The sequence below is a fragment of the Carassius gibelio genome, chromosome A7 (genome assembly GCF_023724105.1).
Source record: "Carassius gibelio isolate Cgi1373 ecotype wild population from Czech Republic chromosome A7, carGib1.2-hapl.c, whole genome shotgun sequence".
NCBI classification, from domain to species: Eukaryota; Metazoa; Chordata; class Actinopteri; order Cypriniformes; family Cyprinidae; genus Carassius; species Carassius gibelio.
The window spans coordinates 25,842,590-25,865,824 of NC_068377.1; the positions used below are offsets into that span (position 1 = coordinate 25,842,590).

A 23,235-nucleotide genomic window follows, 5' to 3' on the forward strand; every position below is an offset into this window, starting at 1 on the left:
GAAAAAATTGAACAGTAATATATACATGTTAAAAATGTTTGTATCAAATAAATTATGCTCTTTTGAAATTCTATTCATTGAAGAATCCTGACATAAAATGTATCATGTTTTCCACAATGAATAAAGAAATTAATTAAAAGAAAACACCAATGACAGAATTCACCACTGATAATAAGACATGTTTTTAATACGGACCAAATCAGCATATTAGAATGATGTCTGAATTATCATGTGAAACTGAAGACTGGAGTGACGGCTGCTGAAAATCCAGCTTTGCCTTCACAGGGTTTTTCACATCAGCTCTTTTAAAGTGTAATAATAATGTTTTACAATACTATTGATTTTACTGTATTTTATTACATAAATGCAGCCTGGCTTAGCCTGAAAGATTTATTTGGTAATGTGAATTAGATATGAATTTGAACAACACTTATATTTTTGTAAATGTCCAGGGTTGTGTTGCCTACAACAGTTTGAAAACTGATGTTGTACACACTCAATGATGAAAAAACAATCCTGAACTGCAGCAATACACTGACAGACAGAGAGAGCAGAGAGAAGCCAGAGAAAGAGTGTCTCAGAAACTGAACAAACTCACTCTACCAGGAAACACACCACTCCTGGGACATATATGCAAACAAAAACACACACACACACACATACACACACACACACTTACACACTCTCTCTCTCTCTCTGGCAGCGCTCCATAGAACTCATCCTTACAACAACCCCAAACACTATAAAATATTAACTCAGGACCTCAGGTTCAGTTCTCAAAACATCTGAAACAATATCAGACTCAAATAAAAAAGAGATTACTGAATCCCCAAGTCTCACACTGACAGGTAAAATTCTCAAAACAAAAAACCCAGACTAACAATCAGAAAAAAAGCAAACAATTTTCAGCCTATAGTTAACGTGACCAGCAGGAGGGAGGCAGCTTACACTCCATGCGTGCCCTTGAGAAAGACTGGGGGAAATATTAAAGGAATGTTTAGGAGTACAGAATATGTGTGGCGCAGGGTAAATATCATAAGGGTCAGGAGGAGTTGAGAGCGATTGAGGCCGATCTGAAAGTAATATCACAGCAGTCTCCAAGTGGCCCATAGGCATCAGATTAATCACATGGTACTCAGAGAGAAGCACATATGCAGCTGGAATCTGTCAGTGGAAAGGTTAATGAATGCAAAAGCAGAGAGGAACATGGGAAAAACACCACCGAAAAAGTCATTTCACAATATGCATGCTCCATGTTCCTCCCAGCAGTCAGTATAGGCATATAAACGTACATACGTTCAATATCATTGACCTTATATTAAACAGAACTGGCCTCACATGATCTTTCATGGCATCTTGATGTAACCCTACACTGCACTGTATCAGAGGGAGACTAGATTTATTATCTCCTGTAATCCTATGTTAGGAAATTCATGCTTTGAATTCTCTAAAGCACATTTGTGTGTCCTGCTTCTATGCTCATACCAGTAAAAAAAGCAGAGTGAGGATGATTTACACATTACTTTTAATATGATTTTTTTTTTTTTTACAAAACTGCTGCAGTTCAGCTTTGTAAAATAATAACTGCACATCCAACAATCAAACAATTAAGCAAACAAACAAAAACTGCACTTGTGAGGAGTATTAGATGATGGCACATACATTTAATTGCAGGATAAAAAAGCATGCACAATTAAATAAACAATATATCCATAAATTACAACAAACACGGGGCTACTCACATTTACCTAGGGGTGTAAAAAAAAAACTGGGGGTGTATAATGCATTAATGTTTTGTAATGTCAAAGAAAATGTTTTAAAAAGGCATTGTTTAAAATGTATAATACTATAATACTATAAACTATAATACTCAACTCAAATGTAATATAATGTATTTTTTTTAGATAGTAGATGCATTAAAATAGCATATATTTTGCCCCTTCATTACTTTGGTGTGTTTAGCATACTTCATGAAAATGAACCATACCAAAGGACATTGTGATTAAATTTCACAATTCACCAAACACTTAGAGGAAAACGCACACATATACATCCCTGATGAAAACTAATAATTGATGAGGAGCAGAGCTAGGCCTCTCGAAATGCTTTCAGTCCCAGTAGTGCATCATTCTTACCCTCCAAACAGACAAAATGAATCTAAAACGGATAAAAACAAGCTTTAATAATTCATGAACCGGGATCCAGGTTCATTTTAACCACAGTTTTTAGGAGATCATTATTTTCGCAGATCCGTGCAAAGTCATAGATCCAAAGGGCTGCTTTGCTGATAACAGGCTCGTCAATATCACTACACACTACAGGGCTGTATACATGAGAACGGGTGTCCATCAATGTCCTTTCAAGTTCATTCAACCTGTATTTCAATCAAGGTCATCTTTTCATAGGTGTGTGAAATGTCTACTGTCCTGCTGTGCATTACTGTGTTGAAGATGAGACTGTTAATAAACCTCAGTCCATGTGAATACTGTGCTCTCCTGCCATCTTCGTTTCTGCAATAAATGAATGTGGCTACTCACCCCTCTCTGTCAGACACCTTTAAAAGCTGATTAATTCCCCCCTCCGCTAGGTATGCAGGAAGAGAGCATCATCAATCTTTCTCTGCCTTGACAGCTTTCAACTGTGCCATGCACGGGACTGAATGGACAGAGTCCTATTGATAACTCAATCATCATCGCTGGCCCATGTGAATGGAAACACTTGCCCCCATGAGGAAAGACTGAGGAATTCACCGGCTGATTGGCAATCCCCTGAGATCTACAGGGCCAGGTTCAATGACAGTCTCTGAGTCTGAAGTCAAGAGAGAGCACCCCGTACGGCACAGTTGTCAGTTCTGTACACTTCTTTGCTTTCAGTGCTGTAATAGGCTACAACTAAGAGGGATTCCTCTCAAATCAGCCAGTCTCGAACCCTTTACAAGATCTGTCCATCAGACCACTTGGACTGCAAGACACCATATGTGTGCAAAGTGTTTATTTTACTTCGATTCATTAACAGCAGAGGCAATTTAGTCAAATTCCCTGGCGTTTTGAAGTAAAGCACAGAATATGAGGACGACTTCCAGAAAAAGTTAATCAACTAATAAGATCCTGATCTCACCAGAACAACAGTCCAGAGATGAGAAGTATGACATCACGTGACCACTATACAAATAATACAAAAGGAATCTGAGAAAATGAGTTAAATAAGCTCAAATATAATAAGAGCATAATCATCAGGCTTAAAAGAACAAGTCAGGACAACAGTAAAACATGCCACATCGAAATAGGGAAAACATCGACATTGCTAAATTTTCAGTTTAAGCATTATTGCTAAATCTCAGATTGTTAATAACAATAATGCATCACATCTGAGCAGAGTTAACATTTTGCTTACACCCATAGTAAACACTTCAGTGATACAAGAAGCAGACAAGCATGTTCAGAGCAGCGTTGGCTGTTTTGATGATGTGAAAAATTAAGCAAAGGTTAGTTAATGGGAGAGTTAACTGAAAAATAAAACACCTGTCATCATTTATTCACCCCTCGTGTAATTGCTTTCTTTTTTACATAAAATGTAAAAAGGGACACTGTGAAAATGAGATGTTTAGTATATAGTTCATGCTGTTCTTTTCCATTCAGTGACAGTGAATGAGGAGCTTTCCACTATGACATATGGACCACTGATTTGATTTATTTCTATTTTTTTTGGTCGTCCTTCACTTTCATTGAATGGAAAAGAGCAGTGTCATCATCCTGCCTAACATCTTCTTTTGTGGTCTCCGGAAGACAGAACATTTTTTAGAATTACATGAGGGTGAGTAAATGACGACAGAATATTTTTGGCTGAACTATCCCTTTAACGTACATAGCTTTGTCTGCCATTGCGTGAACCACTGAGATCAATTGTTTGTGTATGCATTTGTCTTATGCATGTGATTTTGTGTCAGGGTATGAATTTAACAACATCCCACCTTTTTTGCAATCTGTAAACTTGTGCATTCTCCATTAATGCTCCCTCCGGAGCCAGCCGATCCCACAGAACAAGAGGCATGAAAAATTCAGCCAGCGTGCCCAATCCCTGCTGCAATTATGCATGAGCAGAACGGCTGGCTGAACAAAGCAAAACCCAATACATAAACTTTACATTCCATTCCCATTCCACTGACTGCCAGGCTGGATCTGTGCATGCTCAGCTTAGACGTTCACACCATCTACAGAGCACTACATGACAGGCAATCAGAAGCCCTCCAGCTCCTTCCTGATAATGCTCGCTGTGATAATGCCCAAGCATCACACAACCGAACAAATCCACAGCTAAATACAGACGGGCAGAGGGCAAAGAGGAAAATAAGCCTATATGTGCATGTCATGTACTGAAAACAGTCTATATAATGAATGGGAGAAAGAATTAACTAAAGACTTTGTGCTTTCGAAAATAAAACTGAACATATAAATAACTTATAAATCCCAAAAGTATAACAATACATTCACAACTGGGGGTTAATTAACAATTATTTAAGAATTAAATGAGGATGCACAATATAACTATTATTGGCCAATATTAGATATATTAGATTTTTTGGTATGTGATTGTAAATGTATTTGATTCTACGTGTTAATTTCCTCTACTTTTACATTTAGAATGCTTTTGCCATCATCTAATGCGGAGTTAAGGTTAATTTTTAAAAACGCTAACAATTTAATTAACACTGTTAAGTGTAATCTTTAGCAAATCTCAAAATGAATATCCATTCTTCATAGTGTAAATAAATTCATTTCTAATTTTACATTTTTAGCAGTTTAATCATTTATTCAGACAAACTAATTTGAGTAAATATTAAAATTATTTCTGAAGGATGACGTGACACTGAAGACTGGAGTAATGGCTGCTCACAGCAATCACAGCAATAAACTGAACTAAATTGTAATAATGTATCATGCTATTAGTGTTTTAACTGTGTTTTTGATCAAATAAGTTCATCCTTGTTGAGCATGTTACTTGATGGTGTAATTATTGGCTAATTAACATATCAACCAGAATTGTAATATTGTGCATGGGTGGAATGAACCATTGTAAATCCCATATCAGTTGCAATAATGGGGAGGTGGGGGGAGGGACATGTGCACATACACGAAAACACTACATGCTTATTAATATACTATTATTTATTTCTTACCACCAAAGAAAGGGGCCTTTTCCATGACACCACTCCGATCAGTCCAGACAAAAGCACCTGAAACAAAAAGAAAACCGTTTAGGTTTCTGAGATTAAAGAACAGAGCTGCACGTTCAGCGCCAACACCATCAAGTCAAATCACTTCTCAGGCATTTAAGGAAAAAGAAGGAAGTGTGCTCCATCACATGTGGCTTTATCAATATTTCATGTGCAGGTAATGATATGGTCATCAGGATGGCAGGGAGAATTCTTTGGATATGAAGATGTTGAAAAAAAAAAATAGCGACATGAACAATTTTACATCCTCCCCAGTTCTTGTTCTTTCTTTCTTTCTGTTCTGTGTCTTTTTCTCCTTCACCCTTCATTAATCAGCAGCACTCCACTGAGTCTCTCTCTCTCATGCTCCTTCACCCTTTAACCGCTCAAGTCCAGCAGGCCTCTCTCCCTCATTCACACTTATTACCCATGGGACCTCAGCTCTGAGCTACAATCACAGTGCCATCTCACATAAACCAACAGGAGCAGAGCATTTAATCCAATATGCATTGGGAATGAAACGTTAGCAATGAAGCTGATGCTGTCTGTCAGCAGTTTAGAATGTAGATTCAGGTTATGAATAATGCTACAGATGGAATTAAAACACTTAGGTATATATAGTGCTCCATGTAGAAGGAGGTGAATGCTGAGTAGGGTGCGTGCTGATTTATTCTCAGTCACTGAAATGTGTTTGCTGGCAAAAGAGAAAAAGAGATCAGTGAGACTGAAGAGTCGATTGAGCTGAAGATTACAGGATTATGCCATCATGTGCAATCACACACAGCTATGGGATTAATAACCAATAAAATAAAGGAAAACAAAGAAATCGGATCAATGTGTAATTCAGAAAGAAAATAAAAACAATTAAAAAACTATCAAAGAGAAACTTTGGTCCCACTTTATATTAGGTGGCCTTAACTACTATGTACTTACATAAAAAAATAAGTACAATGTACTTATTGTGTTCATATTGTATTGTAAAACACTTTTGCTGATAGTGAGGTGGGATAGGGGTAAGGTTAGGGAGAGGGTTGGAGGTATGGGTAAGTTTAAGGGTGGGTTAAGGTGTAAAGTATCGGTCAACAGTGCAATTATAAATGTAATTACAGAAATTAAATACAGATGTAATTACATGTAGATTTTTTTAAATATAAGTACATTGTAAAAACATGTACACAATAAGTACATTGTACTAATTATTAATTAAAATGTAAGTACATAGTAGTTAAGGCCACTTAATATGAAGTGGGTCAGAAACTTTTGTAAGGTATTGTTAAAGCATGATTTGGTCTGCTAATTGGTCTGGCCAAGTCTCCAAATAAATAAATAAATAAAAAACAAACAAATAAAAATCAACATTATATTAGTGCAGCAATGATAGCACACATAAAACAACACACATAAAACCCACTGTTTTTCCAGAAATTATGCATGGGCCAATGTTAAGACATTTCTTCAACACAAATATATATTCCTATAACAAGTATGACATGAGATTATGTTTTATGAGAGAAAGAGAGTGTGTGTATGACAGATGTTCAGAGATGATGTGAGAAACGGTTCACATTGTATTTGCTCTCTTGAATTATTGATCCTCTTTCAGAAGCAATTGAGAGAGAAAAAACTACACCAAGACTGAGGAAAAGATAAGATTGAATGAGAGGAAAAGCCTGGCTGGTATATGTGTGGAAAGATCAGCGGCACAAAAGAGCTCACTGAAAGCAATTTTCAGACGTTTTTTTTCAAAACCAAATCCTATAGATACATCGCTTCTGTTACATGACAACTTTAATAATCTTTTCTTTATATATACATATATAGTTGTCATGTAACAGAAGCGATGTATCTATAGGATTTGGTTTTGAAAAAAAAAACGTCTGAAAATTGCTTTATTTTATATATTTCTGAATATTTTCTAGTTACAATGTCCAATCTCATGATGTAACTGAAGCTAAGGTATAATTTAAAGGGGTAATTTCATACGTTATATTGTATTATATTAATAATGTTAGTCATTTTTGTGGATATTTTTGCTGATTTTCTTCTGATAGTTACATTTACATTTATGCATTTGGCAGACTATTTTATCCCAATGGACTTGCAATTACATTCAAGGTAAACATTTAATCAGTTATTGTTTTCCCTGGGAATCGAACCGATGACCTTGGTGTTGCTAGCGCCATGCTCTACAGCAAGGCGCATTATAAATAATACAAGCCCTCCATCATGAACGGATACCCAAATATTTTTTATCTTTATCTGACTCAGGTTTTATAAAAATGTACATTCATGTACTGAGGAATGAGTCAGAAAGTTTGTCTGTGGTAAATGATAGCACACCACAGATAATGTCAGAAACACACACACACACATTAAAGCATGCTACCGCTTGAACCCTCCAACATCGTATGAATCCCCACTGACAACTATCCCTTATTATTCTTAACTCTGTGTCTGAATTAGAGCTCCCTGTTGACTCTAAAAGTACATTTCTAGCACATCAGGAGAGCAGGTTAAGAGTTGGGATGCAGAGGGTCAAACTGTAATAGGACTCCATAGGTTTTTGGACAATGCATAGGAGGAGGATATAGTTTAGGACAGAAGTTATGCGGCTCAAGCTTTTTTGGCTTTATTTGAGGAGAAGCGTGTTAAATGACGGTCATAAAACATTGGCAGCCATCAATCCCATATTCCCTAGTTCTCCAGAGGTGCAGCAGAGCACACATTATGCCCTGGGTGGGAAGTTTTGCTGGTGATTTTCTGCCTGTGCATTTTTTTTTGGAAAGAACCAATGATAGCAAGCAATAATCAAAGAAGGATTTCACCCTCGGCTGCACTCTCAACAGGATTAAGACGCACCACTCACCGACATTAGCCACTAAAGCCTTTTAGCTCAGTCAGCGGCGCTATGAGAGGAGAGAGAGCCCTCCAGTCAATTACCAGGGTACAGCTGCTCCCTCTAATATATGTGCATGTCATACAGCCCATATCGCAAACACCACAAATGACAAGGTGACTCTAAGGACCAGGCTCAGCTCAAGTCCAGTCTGCTGAAACTACACTATTAGGAAAAATCTGAGGGAGCACAAACTGTCAAACAGTGCTGGATCAAACACAGTGCGGTTTGAGAAATTGCTCTTGGCTGTCAAAATCAAGACTAAACTTGTAGTGGTTTGCATATTGAGTGTGTTGTGAGTGTGGTCTGCAGAGTGTGAGGGTGCAGTGGGCGACTGGCTGCTTGGAGGGTGCTCTCTAATCACACTGAACTGTTTGCACAGCAGTGATATACAGCAACTCCCCTCCACTAACACAGAAAGAGAGACTGAGAGATACTGCATTTGAAATGAAAACTACAGGATGAGCTCCGTTAACTAAAGTTTTGTTATAAAACGCTGTTATGAAATACTTCTAAGATGCCGAAACATCCAGTTTTCTTGTTTGTGATTATAACATTATTTAAAGGTTCTAAAATCATTTCTTAGAAAGTTCATCAAGTACAAATAACATCATTAGGATGTTAGGATTGTGTGAGACAGCAGGGAAAGCCCAAAACTCTCAATTTAAAAGTGGACTCACACTTGAAAAATGATGGGTGACCAAACGATGATTGCTAGAAAGGGAGCAACTTAAATACAAAGACAGATCAGGATAATTAACTAAACATTGGTGATTCGAGGTAAACTAATGAGGCTAAATGAGATCAGGAGCATAACCAAATAAGGGCACACAGGAACTAAAACAAAACAGAAGACAATAAAACACAGAAACAAGATGTCCATAACAAAATGGTAAGAGTGGGAGTGTTGAAATCAGAACTTTTTTATTCACCATTATAAGAACATCACATATTAATACAGTTATAAGAACATAACTTTAAGATTTTTTTCCATAGGTAAATTGAATGGTCCATTAAATATTATCATTATCATCATTATTATTATTATTATCTTTATTTTTTGAAGAAGAAGAAGAAACATTGTTAAAAAATGTATTCAGTTCCAAAGCCAACCAAACAAATGTGTTTGTTTTTGATTATTTAAAAAGAACTGGCTCATAAGCAATATTTGTTTGGGATTTAACTGGACTACAGCGGTCAAATTGTATGGATTTAATTTACAAAGATCAACCATAGTCATTCAGTCTGGAATCAGACTGCAGAACACTGGTCATGCTGTATTGTTTGGATCATTTAAAAGAACAGACTGATAGAGTAAGAGTAATTTGTTTGGAATCGGTTGGAATACAGGTCATGCTGTATGGTTCTGATACACAACAAAGGACTGACTCATACATGAGAGTCATCCATTCGGGAATCAAACTACACTGGTTGTGCGGTAAGGTTCTGAATCAGTAAAAAGATAAGAGTCATTCATTCAGGTGTTGCTGGACTTATTCATTTGAGGAACACTACATTTTGGGGTAAGTATGATTTAATTTCTTTTAAATATAATAATACATGGATGGATTCAATTGATAAAAGGTGACAGTAAAGATAATGTTGCAAAAGATTTCTATTTCAAAACTTTTATTCATCAACAAATGTGATACTAATAAGAAAGGTTACTTGAGCACCAAATTAGCATATTCAAATTATTTCTGAAGGACCATGTGATACTGTAGACAGAAGTAATAGCTGCTAAAAAAAATCAGCTTTGCCATTACAGAAATAAATCACATTTATTAAAAAGAAAAACAGTCAATTAAAATTGTATAAAATGTAACATTTTGAAATATTACTGTATTTCTGATTAAATAAATGCAGCCTCTGTGAGCAGAAGACACTTATTTCAAAAACGTTTAAATATCTTACAGACCCCCCAAAAAAAAGAAAAAAATTCGGATTGTGTGTGCAAAATTTTAATTATACATTAATAAATACACAGACATACGATTTCACTGAGTTCACCCAAGTTTAAAAGTCGGATATCAGCAATAAAATATGCTACAATGTTCAACATGCCCTTTATGGAAAGAACAAACAAAACTAGCTAATACTATTGGATGATCTTCCTGACTCAGCTCTGATAATCTGCATGATCTGATTCTCTCTGAGACCGATGTTTTCATTTTACATGATACCCTGAGGGCACACAAAACGATTCAGAAGCTGAGCATCCAGCACAAGAAAAGACCGACAGACAGAAGGCCGAAAATGATCAAATCAAAATGAGAGAACACAAGAACATGTCATGCACCACAATCTGTCCGATCACTTCTACTCAATAGACTCAGCTACACTCAGCTGTTTAGACAGCTGCTGCTTGCTACTATTGCTCCGGCTGCAGTAAAGACATCAGCAGGCCTCTGGTGATGGCAGCAGGATGGTCAAGTAAGTGAGAAGATTTCAACCGGCCTCATGTGTGGCTGAACTGATATGCCCATGTCATGTGTTTGGAGAGCGTCCAAGATTTCTCTTTTTCTCCTGCTGGTTTGTGTGAGAAGCACACATGCTCTCCTGACATCATCATGGAGACCGTGGGGTTCAGTTGCTTCAATGAAGAAGAAAACTGTGATTACATATATGTGCTTAGATATAAATAGATTGCATACTCCCACTGCCCGCAGCAATGCATGCAAATGACTTCAAGGCATATTTCTCAAGCATAGCATCCCTCACACACATACTAATGAAGGCCTATCATCTTGATTTACATACATATTTATGAAGGTGTGTGCATACCTATGAAAGTATAAAGTATCATCCATACTCACATATGCACTTATGAAGGTTTATGGCTCATCACCTTACTATAAGGCTTGAATTGAGTTCAATATGTAAAACATTTGGATGTATCCATAAATCTGATAATGATCATCAAGGCTAGGAGAGTGACTGAACGAAGGTCCTGGAATGAGGACACAACACGCACTTACACATCACTCCCTGAAAGGGAGGGAAAGAGAGAGAGAGAAAAGAGGGACGGATGGGAACAGTGGTTCTGTTGCCGTGGAAACCCCTTTCTGGACACTTTCCAAGCTTTGTAATGATTTCCCATTTACCCCTCGGAGAGTGAAGTGACTCCTTCAATATCAACACGCAACACACACGACGCTGAACAGAGCTTCACTGTGAACCCCTGATCATACTCGTATGAACACATATAATCATACGGCATAAGAAAAAAAAATGCTACTTTCGCAATTTTCACAGGAGACATTTCCCCATTGATTCTTGAATGTGACGGATGTGTAGTAAAGCGATTCTGCTCACACTCACTCTAGCAGCAGAGAACTGAAGTCAACCACTGACCGTATCACTGAGCTCCAGATGGTATTCAGAAGCTGAACTCGTGGGCAGCTTGTGCTGTGTCCCCTTTGAAGTGATGACCTGCACCTTGCTGCAGATTCGCTTCTGTCTAATAACATTACAGGACCATGGCTGTCCTTGTCGTAGCTGTAATCGTGTTAGGGGGGCACTCTTATCAGGTTAAACACATCTCTCTGGAACTGCTTGAACATGTCCTGAAAAGGCATATTTGTGCAGGTTACAGGGAAACTCGACTCAGGGTCGTGTGTCTGCAGGGAGAAATATTGTGGATGTATGTGGTACTATACATAAGTAGAGCCAAGTATTGATATATTGAACTATTTCCTGATCCAATTTTGATTCACACGCTCTTGATTTATTTAAGTCAAAATGTCTGTTTCACATATATGAGAGAAATGCATTCTCCGCTAACACTATACATTATACATTGGTGCATTATGAAAATATTAATTTAGAGATTAACAATTATTTCTAAATAAACTGATTCTTTTATTCTGTAAGAATGCATTAAATTGAACGGAAATTGACAGTAAAGGCATCCGTAATGTTAGAAAACTATTTCAAATAATGCCATTTATTCAAAGGTTGTTCACCAAAAAAATAAAAATAACAATAAAGACACTCTATGGCGGCTTCATTAAGCAGCACAACCATTCGAGCACCAAATCAGCATATCTGAATGATTTCTGAAGGATCATGTGACGATGAAGACTGGTGTAATGTCTGCTGAAAATTCAGATTTTCCATAACATGAATAAATTACCTTCTAAAATGTAAAACTGCTATTTGAAATTGTAATAATATTTCACAATACTATTATTTTGTTGCCTTTTTGCTCAAATGCGGCCTTGCTGAGCACAAGAGACTTCTTTTAAAAATAAAAAATTGAGTGGTAGTGTACACTCACACACCTCTTTTTTTCCCTCTATAGTGCAATTCTAACCAACTCTTCTAATAGGAATAGCAGTTTTTGAGAAGACAGTAATGTTGCACTACAGTGCTTTTTTTCTGAAACTCTTTTATTATGGATCCTAGAACACCCGTCTACTACATATCCAAACCTGAGTGTTTATGGAGGAGACACATCCAACTTTGGGACACATCAGGGAGAAACGTGCGCTCTTTTTTAATTAAATTGAACAATCCGGGGATTAAAAGAGTGTCAGTGTAAATCCGCTCCTGAAGATGGTGACATACAACAACTCCAGATATATCTCATGGCAGGCGAGAAATCCTTCTGGATGGTTTCAAAGCAGCCAGATCACATGACTCGCTGTGTTCAATTTAGAAATTGCATTCTACTGTCACAGGCACACCTCGCAAATGAGTGAAGCCGTACCTGTAAAATACGCTCCTGCGCCAGCAACAGAACATTGCCTTAATTAATCAGACTCAAGAGTCAACAGCACTGAAATATGTTTTTTGGATTAAAATGTGAAAACTAGATGAATGACGGGGAGAGGATTCCTTTGTTGGCTGGGTTGTGAATGTGTTTTTATGTAAAGACGGAGAGAGAGCACTTGTGTTTACACTGTGACCTCTCCATCATGTTGGCTGCAGCTCTTTTGGGGCTCTTGAGACACAAACTCCACCGTCCTCAAACAGCTCTAAAGACACCGTTTATTCCAGCACTAACAACTGAACTCACAGGAGAAGGTCAAGCCCACTATGATCGGCTGAAATTCTTTACATTTATTTTTTATCTCATTCAAAATGCACTACACACAGACTAGTTGTTCTATCTCCATCATTCGCCTCCTCTTCCTCAAGTTCTCTCATTCCACAATCCATTATTCCCTGTCTAACATCTCACACGCTTCTGAGCTTAGAACAAACAGCTCATCCTCATTGCCATGGAAACAGTGGGACAACAGCAGGTTCCCTGGCGTTGCTGGGGGTTGGGCATCTCAATCATTCTCTCTCTCTCTCTCTCTCTCTCTCTCTCTCGCGGTTATTCACGTAACGTTCATCCACTTTCTGCACACAGATCCCCTCTGGAGACCCTGCCAGTATGCACACACACAGAATTCCTCCGATAACTACAACACCGCAGTAACGTGTCTGCTCTGACCGCTGATTGTCTTTAAGAATTAATTGGTCGACCTCACTAAACATCTCAAGAACACAACCAGGTCACATTTCAACCAAAAATCACTAGGGGGTGTGGGGGGGGGGGGGGATATATTTTGCACAAAGAACCTACAGTCCAAAAAATGTAAAAAATTAGTTGTTTTACTTCAATAAAAGTTTGGAATTTTGTCATTTTTTTAAATGAAATATCAGAAAGATACATTTATTTCCACAGCTGCCTTTGCTCATATTTAACAAGGGTGCCAATATTAGTGGAGGGCACAGTACATATATATATATATATATATATATATATATATATATATATATATATCAGTTGACATTGTCTCAGTAGACAACCCTGCCCCTATTTTAATAGGCCTCTCTTGTCCAGCTTTTTGAATAATTGCCGAGCAACAGAAATTGAGACAGCATTAGATAAACAAAGCCAGCTGAAGCATCCCCCATTACTCCCTGTCTCCAGCTATTACAGCGTAACAGTCCCAAACTACAGTGGCATTAAGAGAGAAAAAGAGCTTTTCATCAGAGCACTGCATTACATTCAAAACACAGCCACCAATCCTTTTTACACGGTAGGGGAAATATGGATCATGATGCTGATGATGATGGAGGGCATCGGGAGGAGAACGGGAAAGATGACAAACAGACTAATTAGGGAAGTTAAAGGGGGAGAGAGAAAGACTGAGCAAGAGAGATCCTGTGCAGCAGGGACTTTTCCTCAGTAATTGAGATGGATTGTAGTGGGCAGAGAGGCAGATGTGAAAAGAAGAGACTCTCACTGCGGGAACTATCCCCCCCTCTCTCTGTCTCATACATTTTGTGCTTTAGAGATGACTTTAGCCAGTTTAATCAGTAATGACTTCTAAATTGAATTTAGCTCAAATTAAAAAAGCAAAATCAAGCAGGAGATGGAGCGTGCTGTAAGCACTCCTGGATCACTCTCTTAAAACAGCTGAAGGTGGCTTTCCCACTTTCTTCTTTTTCGACTAATAAGATGGATTATTGTATCCTCTTGAAAGGAATAACATTATTAGAAAATATTAGAAATACTTTTAAATTACGATTTGATTCATGTTGTATTGCCAAGTTAGAAATAACCGATACACAAAAGTGCCATTTTCAGGCCCAACAGCCCCTTACAATGCCATAGTTTAAAAAAAAACAAAACATTGTGGACATTTGATTTAGATGGCAGCTACTGGAAAATTCCCTTGAAATATGAAAGAAAAGTGTATCGCTGGCAAAGACAGTAACACCTCAATAGTTACCATTGAAGTGTTTTTTTCTTTTAGTTTCTTTTCTTAAAGGGATCATATGACATTGCTAAAATATATATATATTTTTGTTTATTTTGTGTAATGCAATGTGTTTATGTGGTTTAAGGTTCAAAAAACATTATTTTCCACATAATGTACATTATTGTTGCTCCTCTGTGCCCCACATTTCTGAAAGGCATAAATTCTTATAAAGCTCATCAGTCTGAAAAGTGAGGTGTGCTCTGATTGGCAAGCTATCCAGTGCATTGTGATTGGCCTGACAAACAATAATACCAGTTACAAACAAGGTATTTGTTGCATCCAGTGAGGACATAATTACTGATTATAATGGCTTGTTTGCTTGTCCTGTTTTTTTACACTTTGCGTATCGTGCCGCATAAACATAAAACCATGTCTACATTTGTGATCGGAGCAAAAAACAACAAGCGCTACTCTACACTGCTCACGTTTGCATCATCAGTGGCAAATTCTTTAAATAGGAAAATGTACTTACAGGCTTTGAGTCAGAAGCTCCAGAATGTCCTTGCAAAATTGGAACTGCCCCACTTTATAGAAACAGCCTTTGTTCCACAAACACATTGTAGGCTACTCTCCCAGGAGTATGCAAATCTTCCTACATCGTGACATAGACATGTGGGGACCAAGCGGCAACCTCCTGCTCTCTCTTGTGAAGCCCAAACGGAAGTGACTTAAGCTGTAAATCATCGACTGGCCTCTAGAGGCCGGCTGCAAAGGGGAGTCAATCCCATAGACTCGAGAGGTCAAGCTAGGTGGGCGTGGCTTCAGCATTTTCGATTATCCGGGAGTCTGGGCTCTGCCTACTTTTGGCTTAAACAACGCTCTTAGGTAACCTATGGGCGATGTCACAGACACTACGTCCATGTTTTTAAACAGTCTATGTTGGGGGCGTGTTTAAACGAGACGTTTTAGGAGGGGGTGGAAAAACTTTGTGTTCGAGACTTTAGTCTTTGCAACTTTAGGGATCTTATCTATGCATGAACAGCTTGTTACACTCCAAACAGAAAGGAAAACTTGAAATTGCATCATATGTCTGCTTTAAAACAATAAATTGTTTCAGAGTGACTTGAATGACAGACTTGAATAAAATAAAATAAATAATAACAATTTGAACATCTAAAAATTGCAATTAAGGCTAAAGAGCTTCCATAATGTAATTATCTTGAAATGGCAACATGAATACTTACTGATAGAGCAAAACAAGATATCAAAGCATGTGTCTGTTTGAGCATTTACAGGGCTGGATCCAGGAGGTCCTCATGGCACAGGACAAACATGCATAAAGGCTCCCGTCACAGCTGGCAATAGGAGATGACGTGCATGGCTACCATTGAAGTGGATGTGCCAGGTTTTAATTCATACACTGGTGGCCGATCAGAGAACATTGGGCCAGCTTATCCACACACACACACGCACACACACACACACACACACACACACACACACACACACACACACACACACACACGCACGCACACGCACACACACACACACACACAACAGAGGCAGGAGAACAGGAGCCAGTAAGACTCCCTGCAGGCTGGTTGGATCAATGGCAATAAAATACCATTGCTGATTGTTGTAAGACTGAATAAGTGTAAATCCTATTTGAAAATCAATACGGGAAAAAAGCTACAACTGCTAAAATTTATTGACATACTTCATTTCTAAAATCTCTCAAGCACAAACCTGAAACTGTAAAATACCCAGCTCTAAATGTATCAGCTTTACCTTTACTACACTGCTTTGAGTGAAATAAATAAAAACGAAAGAAAATAAAACCTTATGTTTTCAAACTTTTTGAAATCTGATTAATTTATAAAATCCAATCTAATTTATGTGTCTCGGTTTGACACTTTTTAGTCATTCAGTGAAGTAATTAATATTGCCTGTAAATCATAATATATATTATTGTTATTTTTATTTATTTTTTATTTATTTTTTTGCTCACTTTTTAGAGATAAATATGTGAAATTCAATGTGTAGTCATTAGTGACTGTAAAACCTACAGATTGGATATAAAATTCAATAGCAAAATAGTCTTCCAAAACAATAAAAAATACTGAATGTTAATCAGGGAATTATTCCAGTGAGAATAGTATTAGTAGATGGAATTGATCAGTAATATGAGTGTTGGATTGTTGGGAGAGCACTGAGAGAGAGCAGGGCCTTGTGCATCAGGGACTGGAGTGAAACAGACAGGCCCAGTCACCCACAGGCTAGAGAACGCATCGGAGCACTAACGTCTGCTCACAAACACACAAACACTTCGCTAGAGAGAGAGAGAGAGAGAGAGAGAGAGAGAGAGAGAGAGAGAGAGAGAGGTCTACTTATTTTATATAGAGCAAGTTATAAATACTAACATAACCCACACAAACTAATCAGAAATTAACTTTTGATATAGTTACGGTAGGAAATTTACAAAATATCTTCATGGAACATGATCTTTACTTAATATCTTAATGATTTTTAGCATTAAAGAAAAGTTTATAATTTTGACCCATACAATGTTAAAATAATACCAATAGCAGTAATAGCTCGATAAAATGATAGCAAGAGATGAATAAATGTTCAATATAATGTTTCAGTGCCAAAAGCGGAAAGGAACAGCGCTACTCATTTGAACCACGCCACACAGACCATTTATCCACTCAGCTCAAAGCTCAATCGGCAGAAATAGTCTATTCCTGCAATTCTGGAGGCTGCAGTTTCACTATATTCAACCTAGTTAGTTTCAATATATTCTATACGCATTCTGGTTTAAAATTACGTTTTCTTGAAAAGAACGACTTATGTCTGTGTGAGACTTCAGTTCATTAGCCACAGTGCAGAGCATCACTTCTGATGTGTGACTCACTTTACAAAGTGCTTTAAATGGTAAAACAACTGCGCTATAAATGAGTATGTTTAATTTAAATAGATATCAGATATTAGATTAATATAAATAGATATAACAAATATCAGTTTACCACATCCAGCAGCACAAAGAACTGTTTTTGCAGAGCTAAATAAACTAATAAATGAAGATTGCTGACACTGCCTCGCACACTCAAGTTCACTCTAGCTCATAAACGTTTATACCAATAAGATGGAAAGATGTAAAAAAAAAAAAAGGGTTTTCAATCTGTTTGTTTGATATTTGAATCAGGTTTCCTCTGTAGGAATAAAATTAGCTAAGGTGACGCTGTCACAAAAAATAGTGTCCTAGAACTGCAGTCCTGAAACTGCAGTTTCCAGAATTTCGGTATTCAGTGTGAAGTGCTTGAATTCAGTCACAAACAAAAATGAATCACTGATTAAACTAGTTTAAAGTCAGATGAAACAGCCTTGACAAACAGGAGAAGCAGTGTATGCAATGATACATTCAGAATGCTTTTCAAAATCTACAAACCGCCATCACTGATTTACAGAAATGTGAGGTATTGAAATGTTATTCTATTCAGGGTTCATACATTGATTTATTTGTGGTGAGCCGCCACAATATCAAAATTGACCACCACAGATAGATTTTCCTCACTGAATAAACATGAGCACTGCACGTTTCAATCTCAAAAACCAGTGCGGGTGTTTTTATATCACTGTATTTGAGAAGTCAACCGACTGTATTTTGAAACTTTTCAATGTCATTTTCATTTCATCTTGCATGTAATGCCTGATAAAGCCATAAAGAAGAAACAGTTCGCAGGTTCATCTGAGTCTGTGTGTAGTGATCATTTACAGCTGGAGACACTGGGACAAGTTGTCATGTCGGTTACATATCAGTAACTATAATATTTTGAATCCATTTTGCTGGCATGCATAAATCTTTATCCTCTTATGTTCATCAACTTGACAAGCACTTTTAAAAAAAATAAAGAAGAACATGAACAAATGAATGCATTTTTCCTGTCATCAGTGACTCTCTAGTGAATCCGTCTCTGACACTCCAACTACAGACTGATGAAGAGGAGTAATGACCCACACACGGAGCATCTAATCCTGCTAATGATGTATAGTCTGTTATGCTTAATCACGAGTGACTTTGGCAGAGGCAGATATGCGGGTTAGTGGAAAAAGTCAAATACTATTCATCCAAATTCTGTGTATGTATCAATGTAATTTTCTGGTTGATCAGGCTCAAACAAAAATGATTGTTTTAGTCTATAATGAAAACTGTGTAATACTTGTGCTTGATGAAAAACTCATTTGTTACTTTGCAAAATGTATTCTTCTCAAGTAATGGAGGTTAATGCATAGCATAGTGGATGTTAGGATTTGAAATTGTATCTCTTTTTTTTAACTAGTACAGAAATAATGAAGATATTGTCAATTCGTCTTGGGTTGGTCTAGCTGTGGTTATTATATTGTGAGGCTCAATCAGTGGACATCAAATCTGTGAGCTTCTTAACTTTAACTTGCTTCCCTTCAGAAAGGGTATGTTGTTGAGACCGCAAGAGAAACGTGAAGCTTTATGAGTGTTCGTCTGGCAGTAGCACTAAGGACCATATTTCACCTCTCTCTCCCCAGAGGATTATTAATAGATCGATCACAGCCCACATCCCTCCCTGCTGTTAATCAACCAGCCAACATGTGTTACATACAAGAATGCATAATTACACGTATCAAAAAATCAGTAAGAAATGCATCTACATTGAAGTGGCTTTCAATTTAGTTTATTGGCATACATTTCCTAACCAAAGCAACCAACAGCAAACAGCAAATTGCCACTTATTCCTTCAGCATATGTATAAAAAGATAACGCATAGATGTGCAAATGCAATACTGCAGCAGCATTTGTACATAAAATAATAATATGATAATATAAATAATCTAAAATAAATAATAAAATTAAGTGAAATTAACTTGTTTTGAATCAGTTTGTGGACCTTACTAAGTTTAACCAAGTTATCTCAATGTTTTAGCACAGAAAGTAATTAAACTAAATGGATTCAAGTAAGCTGTACTTAAAATAATAAGTATTTTTAACGTTTTTAAAGTGGTTATGCGCAGTTCCATTGATAGGTGGTCAATCTGCAACATCATTCTGACGGGAGAAGCACATGGAGTCAGGTGAGTCAGTTCATATCACAGATGTACACACAGAGCCTTACACAAGACGAAAAAGGCATTACTAACCCTCTTCATTTATAAAAGTGCTGTACAAATCAATAGGGTTTAGGTTTCAGAAAACAATATTGGTAAGGCAGATTTTCATTAAAAAAAAAAACATGAGGGCATGATTGCTCTTTTGGGATGTAGGCATGTGGCTGTATTTTTGTCTAACGATCAGGATTCTGGACAGATCTGAAATAATCTATGGCACTGTAGATGTAAGTTCACAGTAAAATACTGCCAACTGATTCTTTCTGAAAAACAAAACGGAGATCTTAAGGTATCCTTGTTACATTGTAATTATACATTTAAATACTGAGTAATATTAATTCACTACATGTACTTACTATATACAGTAGTTAGGGTTAGGATTAGGGTTTGTCTTAGGGTTACTTGCATTTAATTATGCATAATTAAATGTTATTATAATAGTAAATATATGTAACGTGTAACAAGGATACCTTAAATAAAGTGTGACAACTATAATACTTGCCAGTTGGTCATTGTTAGAAATGTGTTATTTATAAACATGGGAATCTTTGATAGACAAATTATGATTAGAAATCATGCCAGGAAAACACAGAGAAAATGTTTCAATTAAAGCTGCAGTAGGTTACTTTTGTAAAAAATATATTTTTTACATATTTGTAAAACCTGTCATTATGTCCTGACAGTAGAATATTAGACAGATAATCTGTGGAAAAAAAATCAAGCTCCTCTGGCTCCCAGTGATCCTATTGCCATTTGCAGAAACTCCATCGCTCCCGGTAAGAAATCAACCAATCAGAGCTGCTGTCCGTAACTTTGTTTGTGTTTAAAATGTAGAAAAAGAGTATATAATAATCAAGTACACCATGAATCCATTTTCCAAACCGTGTTTTAAGCTTGTCCTGAATCACTAGGGTGCACCTATAATAAGTGTTTATATTCGGACTATTTTAGATTGCTTCGGGGGTACCGCAGCGGAGTAACCATAGATAGTAAAAGAAATGGACACAGCGACCCCATTGGAACTCAATTGAGACAAGTGAAGCCCATTTTTATCGTTTTTTAGCACTTCCGTTTCTGACGCGCAGACTCAAACGAAGCTTGACGACGTCAGCAACCTGTCTGACAGATGTAAATCTTCTAGTAGCTGTGCGTGCAAACTGCCATCGTTAATCTTGCAGAGACGGCGAGCTTGAGCGGGGAGTTCTTTGGCGTGAGTGAGCAGGAGTAAGTATTCTGATTAATTATTTTGTATAGTAATTTAAAATGTAACGCCAGTACGCCATATTAAGTTAATTGCCTGCGAGCTTCTCCTCTTGTCTGTACGCTAATGCGACAGAGAGTCGAGTGGTTATGACGCAATCATTAGCCAATTTTTTACAAAAACTGTTTATACGGGGCCATAATGTAACATAGAAGGTAATGGAGCCCTTTATACATTGTCGTGAATCTTTAGAAATAAATAATGGACAAACATCTTTAAACGCCTCAGATGTAAAGTTATTCGCTGTCAAAGTGACGCCAAAATGAATGGGAGTCAATGGGAATGCTAACGCAAGTGAAGTTCTGCTAAAAGATGGCAGCCCCCACCCGACTTCAACTTCTGGTCGAGTTCCTTGCCCCCTGGGAGTAACCCAGTACCTTTGTGATTCTTCATAGACATAAACAGAGAGAAGTAGTTCCGGCTACGATGTTCTTCCGCAAGACGCAAGCAGTTCTGTTTATTAACCGCTAGAGCGTCAAAAGTTACCGGCTGCAGCTTTAAGGGTCAGCATTTCAGTTTAAGTTAATTATCTACATAATTTATTTAGAGTCTTATTATTATTCATTTAGCCTTTAATGAAACATCAAAATAAATTGTCCTTTGCACCAGCAAACAAATCCACATTCATTAAATCGAAATAAGCATAAATTTTCTTTCCAATAACAATGAACCATGTGATACAAACATAAAAAAACAACAACAAAAAACAAATTAATACGTGAAGGAACAGGGAGTTGTGTTAAAAAAATATATATATATTGTCCAATGGTTCAACAGTCCAAAAGAATATGTGGGGTGTCAGTCATAAACTCTTTTCCCCCTGCTGACCACATAAAAAGAAAATTTGCAGGTTACATTTTCCAAAGTTAGTTCAATTACTTGACTGTAATGGGACGCATGAACCCTTATTTCACAGATCAAAGGAGGAGTATGCATACGTTAGCATACAAACTGAGTGAGTGAGTACGCTTTCAATCCTCTCTAAGCCACTTTAAAGACCTTTAAAGAGGCAGTTTGCCATGAAATGTTGCATTACAAATCACGACGAAGAAAGAGACAGAAAGGCATAAATATTATCTCAGTCAAAAGAGATTAGGTAAATGAAAAATCAACTGAAGTAATTCCAAGTCATTACAAAGTGTGGGTTTATCTCTCAGGAATGTTAAAAGCCACAAGACACACACTACAGGCACAAAGTGGAGTGCCTAAATTCCTCTTTACTACGTTCAAATAAACACTATAATTACTACAGCTTCTTGTAGCTTATTTGTTTTATGAAATTGTGATATGATAAACGACATCAATTTTCAATAAACACTTAAAAGGGTAGTTCACCCCAAAATGAAAATTCATCCTGTCAAAATCAATTTCTTTCTTCTGTTAAACACAAAAGAAGATATTTTGAACAATGTTGGTGTCATGATCCGGTCACTGAACTTCCGTTAATTCACGACCAGAGGTCATCATCCACAACACACACTACACATTACAGCCTGGACTACATTTCCCATGCTCCATTGCACCAATCATATTCACCTGAAAACTATCACACACAGCTGCCACCAATTACACACACACAGCACAATCATCAGACATGCTTTATAAGCATTGGACTTCCTCCCACATACTGTCGAGTATTGTTCTGCACATATCCCTCTCCTAGCGATAGCTACAATATGTAAGCCTTTCCATGTTAGTTTCTATTTTTCTTGTCTTGTTTCTGTTTCTAGTTTTCATAGTCTTGTTTCAGTTCCTAGTTTTCATAGTCTTGTCTCTATTTCTAGTTTTCTTAGTTTAGTCTTTTCCTTGCCTTGCCGTGTTACTTGTGTTTTTACCCTTTAGCTCTGGATACTGGATTACCCCTCTTGCTTAGCCCTCTGGATATTGTTCGCTCAAAGACCCATGCTTGCCCTAGGAATATTCTTTGTCTTGCCCTCTATATACCTGTTTGCCAGTGTTTGACCCAGACCTGTTACGACCAGGTCTCTGTCTAATAAAAGCACACACATGGATCCGCACGTCTCAC

The 23,235-nt window shown here is 37.2% G+C and overlaps 1 protein-coding gene across 2 annotated transcripts in view; it reads right to left on the reverse strand.

The window, feature by feature from the left end:
- The window catches only part of LOC128016956 (protein ENTREP2), a 96,560-nt gene that overhangs the window by 52,584 nt on the left and 20,741 nt on the right, over positions 1–23,235 (reverse strand). For both annotated transcript variants that reach the window (XM_052601929.1, XM_052601928.1), the window contains exon 2: positions 5,177–5,233. In XM_052601929.1, coding sequence (XP_052457889.1) covers positions 5,177–5,233 — 57 coding nt within the window. The remainder of the gene's footprint in view (positions 1–5,176; positions 5,234–23,235) is intronic.